The sequence below is a fragment of the Glossina fuscipes genome, unplaced genomic scaffold (genome assembly GCF_014805625.2).
Source record: "Glossina fuscipes isolate IAEA_lab_2018 unplaced genomic scaffold, Yale_Gfus_2 27, whole genome shotgun sequence".
In the NCBI taxonomy this organism is placed as follows: domain Eukaryota; kingdom Metazoa; phylum Arthropoda; class Insecta; order Diptera; family Glossinidae; genus Glossina; species Glossina fuscipes.
The window spans coordinates 10,356,352-10,370,050 of NW_023998422.1; the positions used below are offsets into that span (position 1 = coordinate 10,356,352).

At 34.7% G+C, this 13,699-nt stretch overlaps 1 protein-coding gene and 1 long non-coding RNA gene across 3 annotated transcripts; one reads left to right on the forward strand and one right to left on the reverse strand.

The window, feature by feature from the left end:
* Positions 1 to 8,885: 8,885 nt before the first annotated feature.
* Positions 8,886 to 10,389, reverse strand: LOC119635635. Its single transcript, XR_005247094.1, has 4 exons — positions 10,078 to 10,389; positions 9,671 to 9,752; positions 9,576 to 9,615; positions 8,886 to 9,498 (listed from the first exon to the last, which is right to left on the reverse strand). It is a non-coding gene; the product is annotated as an uncharacterized LOC119635635 (long non-coding RNA).
* Positions 9,677 to 13,687, forward strand: LOC119635634 (eukaryotic translation elongation factor 1 epsilon-1). Of its 2 annotated transcripts, none has more exons than XM_038030521.1 (4): positions 9,677 to 10,056; positions 12,039 to 12,125; positions 12,176 to 12,478; positions 13,342 to 13,687. In XM_038030521.1, exons 2-4 carry the CDS (start codon positions 12,045 to 12,047, stop codon positions 13,492 to 13,494), a joined length of 537 nt encoding a protein of 178 aa, XP_037886449.1. In that variant the 5' UTR covers positions 9,677 to 10,056; positions 12,039 to 12,044; the 3' UTR covers positions 13,495 to 13,687. The 2 variants fall into 2 exon arrangements, with proteins under 2 accessions (XP_037886449.1, XP_037886448.1); XM_038030520.1 differs by lacking the exon at positions 9,677 to 10,056 and adding an exon at positions 10,402 to 10,420.
* The last annotated feature ends 12 nt before the right edge of the window (positions 13,688 to 13,699 follow it).

Sequence of the window (13,699 nt, forward strand, 5' to 3'; positions counted from 1 at the left end):
TGAATCGGATCATTTTTGGTACCACTCACCATACATAACCCGTTTTGAAAATAATTGCGTGAAGATAAATTCGAATTCAACCAGCAAAGGCATGTAGAACATACTTTAACAGAGCTCTGTAAACGCCCTAACAGATGCCGACAGAGGGAGAAGTTTTCATTTTTGTTGCTCATTCGGCAGGTATTTTCATACAGATTTACGTGATTTGGTGGTTTGGCCGCGCTAGTGTCTAAAATTTGAGGGTTTTCCTTTAGCCATTTTTCGTTAACATAACAAATTTCATAAAAATTGTTCAAAACGTTTCCTATAAGCAGAATTTGAATTTGTTTGACTTGTTTGAACGATATTTTCATACAGATTGATGAGGTAGGTGTCCACAAAAATATTTTACGTTTTTCAAATATTTAATAGATCCCTGTTAGGGCGTTTACAGAGCTCTATTCAGGTATACGGTAGATATCTTCAGGTGTTTTTTGAAAATGGCTTTTATGTAAAGAGACATTGCCATTGATGGTACGTTAGTAGTCTAAGCAATCTACGCCACTTTAAGAAGTACGTGCACTTAAACCTTTGCGTTTTCGCAACTATTGCATTTGGAGACGATTCGGGAAAAAAAAAACGAGTTGCAAACAATTGGGATAGTATTTGAAATTTCGGGACACACGTCCGTATGTGATTTTGTATTAATTTTAATGTGACACTTGGAGACATTAAGTCCCGCAAATCGGGCAAAAAAAAAATCCCTTTTCACTTATGTTGTAGCTGTGGTAGTACTCAGCAAAAGCACGTAAATTCTCAATGGGCAAAATAACGGTAAATGTTTTAACTAAAGTAATTATAGAGAGAATGCATGTAAACTATTGACACTAACAACTCGTAGCATGATAGATATGAAAATATGTTGTATTGTATTGGATTTAATTAAAGAAAGCCTCACTTAATTATCCCTTAGCTTAATAAACTAGAATTTCTAAATCATGCAGAAAAATATTTAATTACATAAATTAATAAATTTCATCAATACATTTTGAAATGAAATCAATTAAGTTTTTATTTCTTTTTATAACCAAAATCAATCAAGTCTTATTGTTAAAAAAATTCCCGCGTAATCGAATCTTTCAGCTATAGTCAAACTATCTTGAAAATCGTAGACTCATTAATTGATCTTAAAATTTTATTTATTAACTTATTTATTATTTATTCACACAGCTAAAGCAAAATAACAGCCGAATAGTTGACACTCTTAAGAACAAATCTTAAATTAAACATTAAAACTAACTTTATAAGTTAAAAATAACGAGAGTTAAAGATGAAATGAAACGCCTTAGCAGTAGTTATTTGAACAGATTAAGCCTGCTCCCCATATATTTTAGCTATAAACTGATTAGATGAGAGCCGTGAGTCATATTAGACCTCCCCCTCATACAGGCATATTACTGATGCTCTTAAGGTGTACTTAAAACCCGAAGTCAAAAATTAAACCAGTATATATATATATATATATATATATATATATATATATATATATATATATATGTGTAAATAGTGATTTTTTTATATTAAACAGTTGTTTCTTTTCTGTTAGATGTTAATTCATTTCCTAAATGTTTACAAATAGAAGGAAGGAAAACAAAGCATGTACCCCACTTGCATAGTGGCACATTGCCAGCCAGTATAGATCGAACTAAATCCTTTACCAAGACCACTCAACGTTCCTTGTCCTGGCATTGCCAGCGTGTCTTGCGACACACTACCGCCAGTCGTCATTCTTCAATCATACTGTCCGCTCTTGAAACAATCTACCAGCAATGGCCTTTCCTACCGCGCTTCATGTTCCCGGTTCTAAGTCACAAGCGCTACTCTTTTTTCCAGAATTGTTCTACACTCTGTCAGAGTTTCCAACGGTATCATTATTGAAACTATTCTCTTCCCCCTCCACGTAATCATCTTCATCATGATTTCCACGTGATTACCGCTTTACTTTTGTACGCGAATAATAAACAACGAACTCTGTCAGACATATTCGGCCCAATCTATATGATCGCTGGATATAATGATAAACGATATTTGTTTGAAATATTTTATGTTGAATTTGCCGGCAATTTTTCCAACTGCCGTTTGAATTTAACCATTCGAACTCTTTTTTCAGTGACAGACGTATTGACCTACTAAATTGCCATAAATTCATTCCTAACATATTGTAAGACGCTTCTTGAGCGCAACTCGCAGAAAGCGACATAAATTTGTTGCCAATATGTTGCAGCTGCTGGCGAACGGATTGATTTCTGAAGAGAATTTCTACCATCGTTTCCCGTAGCAATCGTGAAACACCTCGATGGCTTTTATTAGCTTAGTTCATAACGTAGAACACACAGGCGTAAATAACTAGTACTTATTGCATATCTACACGGACACGGGGTAATTTGCAAATACTTCTAATATAAGCCCCTAATATCTCAGTCTCCAAAAGACGTGTTTAACAAAATCGTAGCTTTTTTGGTTGTCGATCGGGTAGATATTATTCATTCGGTCTAACTTGTTAATCCGCGAATCTAGTAAAAATTTGCCGAAGTTTTCAGAACTGTAAATTTCTTCCTTTGTTAAATTTGTATTTAGTACACTATCCACTTTTCCATAATTTTGACAATAAATATTTATAATCTATAATAACTATAATAACTAGTTATAATTAATTTTTTTATAAAATTTGTCAATGGTCGAAATTAATTTTCTTCCCTTAAAATTGGTGGCGTGTGTGGGCATGAGGTGACTCCCTTTGCTGAAGTTCGAGTCTCCAATAAAATTCCTCAATTTTATATTCGACACCCCCATTGACTTTAAACAGCTTAAATAAATGTCATACGTATTGATCGAAATAACACGAGCAAATAATGGGATTTATCCGAATTAAATCATATTTTACTTGCGTAGTCGAATTCGAAGCTTCCGCTTCTGTAATTTCCCTATTTTTTAATATTTTTGCCGTCAGTTCATTCTATTGAGCTTCCGCCCCAAACAAAGTAATGAATAATGTGGGTGGACCAACCTGTCGTATCATTGCAAGAACTTTCCTTTTTTCACTTTTCGAATGTGCCGGAGAAGACCTTACTCTTTTAAGTACGTGGTATCCCTCATAATGTTGAACGATATTTTCAACAAACTATTATCCAGCATATTTCTTGCGGTGTACGAACTCTACTCAATTTTTTTCTCAGACAAGCTGATATGCCGCTTTTTATGCGGGAAAGTTCTAATTTCTTGTATCGATTTAAAACTTTGTCTATCTGTGTCAAAACGTGGTAGCTCAAATTTTATGACTTTTCCCAGGGTAACTGCTGTGCGGCGTATAATGCCGCAATAAATAGTTGAAAAAGATAATTTATTTATTTATTTATTTTATTTATTTATTTATTTTATTCCACTTATACTAGAAACTCAACTAAACAAATAGCAGTCGAGTTCAATAGGCTCTTAATGCAAAACTAATATTAATTAACAATAAAATTGAGTATAAGCATAATAAAACAAATAAGAAGAAAAAAAAAAAAAAGAAAAAGAAAAAAGAAAAAAAAGTATGTACACTATCAGCATAGGAGCACACTTACAACCGGTACAGGATCAAATTGCAAATGAACCCCTAAGCCATCGCAAACATGCATAAGCCTGGCAACCGATAATAAATTGACAATAATTCACTTTCGAAACGAAACGACTTTTTAAGGATAAAAGCTAGTTTAAATACGACATAGGTAAATCGCGCGTATTAAGCAATGTTGCTTTAATGGACTTTAAAGAGTCCGATAACGAGAATAAGTGGTAGACGTCATTTAGGTTCTTGCAAACGACTCTGAGCGGATTGAACAGCTCATAATTAAATTTACACTGATTAAGCTTTACCAAGATAAAGTGCCTAGAGAAGCGGTTAGGGACATTGAAGCTTACTTCACCAAGTAATGAAGGCGAGTCAATAGCACCATTTATTACTTTAATTAGAAAGGAAACGCCAAGAACAAATCTACGTTTCTCAAGAGACGGCAGGGACAGCAGAAGCAACCTATTTTCATACGGAGGAAGAGAGGCAATCGGATCCCAACCCAAATTTCTAAGGGCAAACAGCAAGAATTGCTTTTGAACTGATTCAATTGAATCTACGTAGCACCTATATGAAGGAGACCACACAACTGAGGCATACTCGAGTATGGGTCTAACCAAACACATGTACAGCCTTTTCGTAATGTAGGGATCATCAAGCTCTTTGGACCACCTTTTTATAAAACCAAGCGCGGACCTAGCTTTGCTAATCGAGAGCTCAATATGCAAGTTAAAACGTAACCTATGGTCAAATAGGACGCCTAAATCCGTAATCGAATCGACGTCCTCCAACTTATGCGAATCTATGAAATACTGAGTAATGAATGACTTTCTTCTTGAGAATGAAAGCTTCTTACATTTACTCAGATTTAGTTGCAGGAGATTCAAAGAGCACCATGCAACAAAATTATCTAAATCACCTTGAAGCTGATGTGATTGCGATTCAACAGAGAAGGAAGAAAACAGTTTCACATCATCAGCATACATTAAGATCTGGCTGGAATTAACCACCGATGGGAGATCGTTAATGTATAAACTAAATAAAATGGGACCCAAGTGACTTCCTTGAGGTACGCCAGACGTAACGGGGAATTCATCCGAGCTAATGAAGTTAAACAAAACTCTGAAGGATCTATTGTGCAGATAAGAGCTTATCCATTTCACTAAGTAGGGTGGGAAACCAGAGGCTTGGAGTTTAAAGATAAGTAGTCTATGGTTAACCAAATCAAATGCTTTGCTTAAATCAGTGTAAATAACATCTGTGCGAGAGCCACTAGAAAAAGCCTTGAAAACATGACAGGTAAACTCTAACAAGTTGGTGACTGTAGATCGCCCTTTCCGAAAGCCGTGCTGGTGCGGAGAAATATACGAATTAATGGCAAAGGCTAAATGCTGAGTCACAATACGCTCGAACAACTTGGGCAAGACACTCAACTTGGCTATGCCTCTGTAGTTCTCAACAAATTGTCTACTTCCACTCTTGTGGATAGGAATAAGGAAACTACTCTTCCAACATGAAGGGAAAACACCTGAACACAAGGACATGTTAAAAATCTTTGAGATCACACCACACAACTCGACAGCGCAAGATTTAAGTACACATGATGGAATTCCATCAGGTCCAGGCGAACAACTGTATTTTAGAGAACTTAACCCTTTGAAAACATCATCTTCCGAAATAACCAAGTTAGGTATTGAAACCGAGTTAGTTATAGGATATGGGTAGTTTCCTGATAACTCAAAATTAGCAATCGAAAAGTTTCGTCGGAAATACTCAGCAAATAGATTTGAGATTTCAAAATCATCCGAGGAACCAGAGCCATTAAAAGAAACATAAGAGGGATATGTGGAAATTTTTCTTTTAGAGTTAACAAATTTAAAGAAGAATTTTGGATTAGCAAACAGAGAGGATTTAATGAACTGAAGGTATCTGCAGTAATAATTCTTCAGAGTCTTCGTCTAGAAGAATGTCTAAAGGCCTCTGGCCTTCTCTTGGGAACAAAACTAATCTGCCGAACAGAATATATTCAACAGGGCCGCTTTCTACAACAAGCGCAGATCTCCGCTGGATCCTTCTTGATTTTTTCCGGAAATTCAACCGACCTATTGGTTTGTATGCACCGGTTTTTTACTACTCAATGGCGCGTTCGAGACTCCCCTCTTTTTACCTGCCTAGTACTGATCCTTCTGCGATTTTCGGGTCTACTTCTAAGCGGCGGCACTCTCCTATTATTAATCCCATGGAGACTTTTGCTCAATATTCTTATTCCTTGCCTAAGTCGGTGACGTTGAAAGACGTTACTTGCTCCCATTGTGTATAACCTACATTCAGTTTGGCGGACCGTCTTATATAGTATCATTTTTCGATAATCCTCATTTTGACGGCGCCGATAACGCCCAGCTGTATTATGTTCTTGCTCCGTTTGAAGATACTCTAGATCTGCTCGACAACTTTCGTGGACTTAAACATCTTCTGCTCTCTCGATCTAAGGGTACGCTTCATGTTGATGATGGTGGCGGCGTCCTTCTGTGTTATTCTCTTGCTTCTTTTGTCGATATTGTGAATCTGCTCGTCTAGCTGCGTAGGCTTGAACATCTCTTGCTCTCTCGACCTAACGATATCGTTCATTTTGCCAATTTTGTTCTTCGATATTGCGTTCCTGCTCCATATGGCGATAAACTATATTTTCTGTTCGAAGAACACGGGCGATAGCATCTCTTGTTATCTCAATTTAACAGTAAATTCGGTCATGGAGGCGGTACTTTACTCTCTTCCTTCACTTTGCCGACGGCCATTACTCTCTCTATTGTTAGGTAATTGTTCATGCTGTCTACATCTTAAACTCGTTCGTCTTAACAGTCGCATTTCTCGTTTTCCTTGTCTCTCATTTTCTCTAAGGTTTTCATCCTGTTTCCTGTCAGAACTGCATTATAAGCTTAGCTCTCTATCCAACAGATTGATTGAAGTCATTTTTTTCCCAACTTCACCATCAACAAATGAATCTCAAAAAGATTAATATGTAATCTTCGCCATGAAAATTGCTCTTAAATTAAAACTCAGCGTATAATTGCCAGTTTTTATTAAAGTGCTACCTGGAAATAAACTCATGGCACAATGGTAATTTTTTCTGTAGAGGCAACCTTTTCTTATTTTATTATCATGTGAACATTCTTTTTAGGAGCAATGGTGTGAAAATATTTTTTTGCCAACTTTACGCTCTTTATCTTTTATTTTTCTCGCTCTTTATTATTTAAATCGCAGTTTTTCTGTAAAGCATTAAAAATTAAACAATGTGTTAGAAAAACGAAGTTTTTATTAAATAAAAATATATATTCGTTCTAAATAAAATAAGTTATTAGATACATTCGAAACTATTCTTAAAACTAGATATTTCCTAAAATATGGTGTTATCAATTGTTAATTTTAATAGAAAGAGGAGTACGAAGGCTTACAGAGGGAATTTTGTGCAAAAGCCAAATGCATGGTTCTTTGCATTATTGATTCGATCAGAAACAAAAAAATACTATAACCCAGTCAAACGTAAGCTAACGAAGGTGGTGGGTGGTGGGTTTAAAAGCTGCTAAGCGACAGCAGTATATGATTTTCTTACTTGATGACAATAAAAATGGAAATTTCTTTTTAGTTTATAACTAACGAACAAAAAAAAAGAACATGGAAAGCAAAGTTGTTCTCAGTACTTTTCCCGCAGGCACATGGGCCTTAATGGCGTGTTCCCTGGAAAGTTTAGTTAATTTTCAAAACTTTTTTGGGAATTTGTGGGCGATATATTCATTTTCGGCAAGGGGAGAATGTTTACCACAAATTCTAAACAGTACTACACTACCAACCTGCCAGCAGGAACTTCCGATCTTTCTGCCAAATTGAAAGTTGATAGCTTCATTTTTGTGGCCAAGACAATGTTTCCAACAGACATTACTTACGCGGATAGACGGGACGATTTAGAATTTGATGCTGATCAACAATACAGTAGTAGTAATTTGTGTATATTGTATGGAGTCTCTGATACCTCCTTCTGCAAATGTTTTAAGAAAATGAATATATCAATCCGGATTCGGTGAAGAGTATAAAAATGTACAAACAATAAAAAAAAAGAAGGAAAAAAAAAGCTTGTACCCTTCTACCATAACGGCACATTACAAGCCAGTATAGATCCGACTAAGTTCTTTACCAGGACCACAAGGTTTCCTAAACATTTCCCGTCCTAAACCGCGCGACACACTTCCGCGTCTTACCGTTTTTCAATCACAGTGCCCGACTCTTGTACAATGTACCTACAGTGGTCTTTTTAACGGTGCCTCATTTGCTCTGTTCGCAGTTAAACATACACAAGCACTGCTCCATCTTTTCATTTCTTTCCGTACTTACAGGGGACATCTCCCGATTGTCGGGCAAAAACAAAAAAAAATTTGGAGTGAATCACTAAACTGCCGATAGTAAATTAGTTATTTTTTTTGTGAACAAGAGAATGTAACAGAAATTAGCGCCGGCAAAGGAGAAGAGACCAAATTAAAAGAAAAAAATTGATTTAGTCTAAATAACCACTAAAAAGTTTTCGTCTTTTCTGTCCTTTCTTGTTTTTGGGTTTTTTGTGTATTGTGAGTAGGAATGTAGAATCGTAGGCTTTCGGCGATATAATAATGAGAAGAAATGTTTCCATTTATCAGTCAAACGATGATGATCTGTACATCAAGAAAATTACTCCGGATTTTACGTTAAGTGACGTCTCCGTTCTATTCGATGCAACGTGATGTAACGAATCGCAAATGTTGTTTACTATAGTTCATCCCTGAAATGACAAAATTGTTATACCCGTAAAAGTATATATCAAGTCTGATTTCCGAGATACCAAAGAACTATATGACTATTCCTATTCAGCCTGAGCAAATAAAACAATTTAATAACATTCCTGCCTTTCTATTAAATTTGTAATAAAGACCTTAAAAGTATGTTTAGATTAAAAAAATGTTATCTTAAACACTCTGTTTCCACTTCATCTCGTGTAATATTTCACATTTTTTCATTATACTTGATAAAAAAGCAATGAAACTAAAAAATGCGAATGCAATATAACCTTGCTGTTTGTAGAGTCACGCTCGAAAATTCCTTCGCTAAGTAAAATCAGAAAATTTCTTTCTTTGCATCTCAATTACATAGGCAAATACAATCAGATGATATAGAAGCTGGAAACACTGAGAATGTCATACATCTGCATAAAATTGCTAAAGCCAAGATCATAAAAATATTATTTGACAATAATCAAAGTCGTGTAGTCAAAGGCCCATTTACGAAAGTATATTGTACTTTTAAGAAATTATAAAATAAAAGTTCACACTGCTGACCTCGAAGAACACGGGGTCGAAATTCCGCACTTTCCATTTTCTTTACTATAAGAAACGGCCAATATGGCTTTTCTTTCACCTATCCATAAGATGCAAAATAACGCGTCTTTTATCACTCTTCAAAAAGTCGCTTGGTTCTACCGTGCAAAAGTCTTCCAAATGGTCACTAATATTCTTACGATCATTTTGGTTTCAACTCCCATCTTTTTACGGCTCCCTATGATATGATTTAATTGCCAATATTTGCTATGGCTCTTTGTCAATGAGGATTTCGATTCATTCCTCTTGGCTTATATCATCGTCTACCTCGTAAACGATGGACGGGCTCAGTATCATAATGACCTTGACCTTGTTCCTGCCCAAGATTCTCCGGTAACCAGTTCGGAAGATTGTCGATTACTACTACTTCCTCTCTAGCTTCCTCTACCTCTAACGGCACTTCCTCAACTTCAGCTTCTGGAACTGGAGTTAGTGGCCTCAACGGAATTGGACACATATCTCCTTTGTTTTTTTATCCTCTTTTTATGTGCAGCGCTTTTGTTGTTACTGGAAATGGGGTTTGCAACAATGAATAAAAATACTTTATTAGGAAAAGCCAAAAAGCACGCTATTAAAAAACTTACCAAATAAACAACTATCCCCATCCGTTTAGCACAAAACAAGCTAAGTAATTAAAGAAATGATTATCAAATTTCCTTAAATTCAAAAGTTTTATTACCTATTAATTTTTCCGCCGCCAACATTAGCGAGATCAGTAAACAAATGGTAAACAGCTGATCACCAAAGCAAACCATCTTCAACTTGGGCGATGGGAACGATAGAATGGAACAGTTAAAAGACAATTCAGCAAAAACCAGAATTTCATGCCGAAAAATAAAAGTTACCAAAAGAAATGAATGCAGGGAACAGAAACAAATACCGTAATTCGTACAAAACTTCAAAATTTGCAGTCTACTCTTTCTAGCCCATGGCATAGCAGTATAAATAATTACTAAATAATTAATCATAAAATAATATCGAATAAAAGAATATTTATTAAGCAGTATTTAAGACAACAACTTCTTTTTTGCCATAAACTGAAAAAGCAGTTACGAATACCGTGGAGTAAGCGGAATAATTTATTACCTTGACAAGAATATTTTAATTAACAACAATGCTGCAGTCAACATTTTTATATATTTATATCTCCTTTGCTTTTCATTTCATCAAAAATTTGTCTGTGTAAAAACTTTCGTGTGTACTCCGGTGTACTATTACTGCAAATTTCGACGACGCCCCTTGAAATTATTGTTCTGATGTTTGTTAGCAATTCTTTTATATATTTTCAAAACGTAGTGAAAAAACCATGTCATCAACAGTACTACGAAAATTCTGCTGCTGCTTTTAATATATAATTATGTAACATACACGCTAATTTAATGTAATAATGAAAGTGTTATGGAAACCTGCGGCAAGTATGCTCCATATGGTAAAAAAACAGTTGTTACAAATTGTACAGTCTTCAGCTTTTGTATACAAATGTTGGATTATAATGCAATCGATTACATTTTTTTCAAATCGTTATAATGAAATGCCAAAAACAATTGAATGTTCAAAAATGTAGTAAAAAATAAGAAAGTATTGATGAATGCAATATTTGCGCTCACCTATATATTCATCTGCCCCTGTATGTAATGTCTATATATGTGATTTCTATCCTTCTTGTGGGTTGTAGTTCAGATATTTTAATGAAATTTGATAGATTGACTTGCTTTGGCCCAAAGCCGAACACCAGCAACAATTTGCAAAAGTCATGTATAAGTAATGCGAAAAGTGGTCGAGGGAGTGGCCTTGCACAACTATAACGTGTTAAACAATGGTTGAAACATGAAATCTTTCAGTTTAGCAATAAGTTTGTCTCAATTAAACGAGGCATTATTAGTTAATTTTTCTTGCAGTTTAACCGTTGTTCACGTAAGAGAGAAATTTCAGAGTTGACAAACTCCGATTATTAAATGTCCTACACCACATTGTCTAACACAATTCTTATTTTTGCCATAGTGTACAAAAATTACGGTGGCGATGGGTAATAGTTTAAAAAAAATATTCTGCACGTCTTGTTTAATTTTACCCGCAATGCAAGGAATTGGCTATGACACCTAATACAAAAAAAGGAGATCAGACTAATTGTATCGAGACCTATCTGTCACCGGAAAGCAGTTATAAGTAAATACAGCCAATGGCCCATATAAGAGGAAATAAGCTAAAATAAACGTCAGTGCGAATGGAAAACCTTCTCGACAAAAAAATATTATTTATGACTTATCCATAATTGTTTCGGTCAAAGTCGGTTAAGAAGCTCAATTTTTGATAACCCACTTGCACTAAGTTCATTGTTAATATAGCTTTTGCACGCATCGTCTTCACCCTAAACGCTTATACATATTACAAGATGTATTTTCAATCTTCCGAAAACTGGGAATTATAGTTTAAAATTAAACGTTATATATGGCTTAACGGTGCACGAGGACGCTACGCTCCCTAAACGCAAACAAAGATAACTCAAGTAGTACTTTTCATTAAGTTTCTGCACCAAAGCATCTTTGTAATATAAAAATTTCGTATAGGGAGAACCATAAGATTGTAAATAATTGACTTACTCCAAATTCTGCTCAATCTTTTTTCTTATTACAAAAAAAAAGGCACTGCACTCGCAATTTTAGAATTGCAAATCTTAAAACAGTCTTTAATTAAAAACGCGCGAGGCCACACACATATTTGCATCCAAACCTTATTAAACATTTAAGGAGAAGATAAATGTAAGGAAAGAATTGTATATGGGACTTTTTTGTTTGGTTACGGAGCGGGCCTAGACACAAAATTTGATGACGATTTTCGGTAGCTGACGCTTGCTGCGGTTACTGTTTAAGCCAAGATACCAGCTGTTATTAATTTTACAACATTAAGCTTTCGTATATAAATATACATTTTCAACGTAACCAACTAATTAAAAATAAGGTTATGTTTTGCTTTGCGAAACGAATAACAATAGAATAATCATAACATTAATTGCATTTAATTCAGTAATTATTATAATTAATTATTAGATAATAATGTGCGACGTTGAAACAGTAAGAAAAATTGCGAAATGTTTGGAGATGCCTGCCGGTGAGCTTGAACTCAATGAAGAACAGGTATGAAGTTCGCAAAATCAACAAAAAAAGTTTACTATCATTGTTTTTAGATAGTAACACGAACATGCGGTAATAAAGTTGTGACTGGCTTTGCTAATATTTTGAATGTATTAGCTAAAGAATCTAATTCGGATATTGCTAAGAGTAGTTGCTGCAACCGTGAGGTTGAAGCACAAGTTTATCAATGGATAGAATTTGCTGTCTTGTACGTGTCTCCCGGCAGTAAAGATAAACATATTGCTCAGCAGCTTTTAAGGGATTTTAATAGGTTACTTCTAAATAAATCATATCTAGTGGGACACTCTCTTACCATAGGGGATTTGGCTGTATTTTATGCCATTTATGATTTAGTGGTAAGTAGCTACTAATTATATGCTCATGGAATTATGACGATTTTCTCAAATTAAGTATTATATATTTATCCTTTTCATGATTTTCTCTCGAGTCATTATAATTTTTTTTTTAAATATATATCCGGTTAGATTTTTTGCTTAATTTGATGCGTGTCTAATATAACCAGTGTGACTTTTCATTTCGTTAGAATTGAAAACAAAACATGTTTCAATTATCTTAAAAAAGTGTGTGAGATATGGTACGAAAAATTTGCTTTCACTTATTTTTAAATACCTTTGCTATTAATCGAGAAATTCGCAAAGTTGTGAGCAGTTTCCTTTCTTGAGTGATTCAGTGGAGCAGATCGTCCACTATACGAGCGTGAGCAGACAATGCATCGGCGCGAACAAAAGCATTGTTCCATACATTGAAAACTTGCGACGAGTTTCAATAGATTTTGTTAATTCAAAACCTCCATGCGTTAATGAGATGGATTGTGCCACCAAGGCCTTGTAACCCGCACCGGAAGTGTGGTAGTAGTGGTAGTCCCACAAGTTGACGCATTGAAGTGACTTTGGCACTTAGGCTAAACTGTTCAAGGAAGAAGATTCATTTGATAGCACTTTAAAATATTGTCCACCTTATGGTGCGGGCACACATCAGTTATTAGTATAACATAATATTAACTAGCTTAAGTCGTAAATCACAAATTAATCATAAATATACGCAATTTAACTAAAACTATGATAGTAATATTATCCAAGGTTTTTTATTTATTTTGGGGTAGAAAAACTAAAGCTTATATTACTTAATCCTTACTTAAGTAATCTTCTTATAATATCAATTAAAAATGTATGATGATATTATTTTCTATACGTTACAGGAATCTTTAACGCCAATTGACAAAGAAAACTACTTGAATCTCTCTCGCTGGTTTAATCATTTGCAACAAAGACCGGAAATTAGACAAGATAAAAAAATATTAAATTTCACTACCATCTATTTGCATGGATGGGCTACGGGCACACATATGTAAAACATCATACAACTTATTTTATAATTTTCATAGTCAGCATCTCAGTGTCCACTTCTTTCTATTAATAATAATTATATAAAAAAACTAAATAAACTTCGCTAAAGCGGAAGAAATTATATAGAGAAAGTACTAATATTTTTTATTTGTTTATAAGTTTTTATTGTTTGTTTTTTTTTTAATTAGTTACGCAAATATTTTGACAAAG

Coding starts and splice junctions, on each gene's coding strand:
- LOC119635634 (XM_038030520.1), top strand. Junction 12,126..12,175: donor TTGAACTCAATGAAGAACAG/GTATGAAGTTCG, acceptor CATTGTTTTTAG/ATAGTAACACGAACATGCGG. Junction 12,479..13,341: donor ATGCCATTTATGATTTAGTG/GTAAGTAGCTAC, acceptor TATACGTTACAG/GAATCTTTAACGCCAATTGA.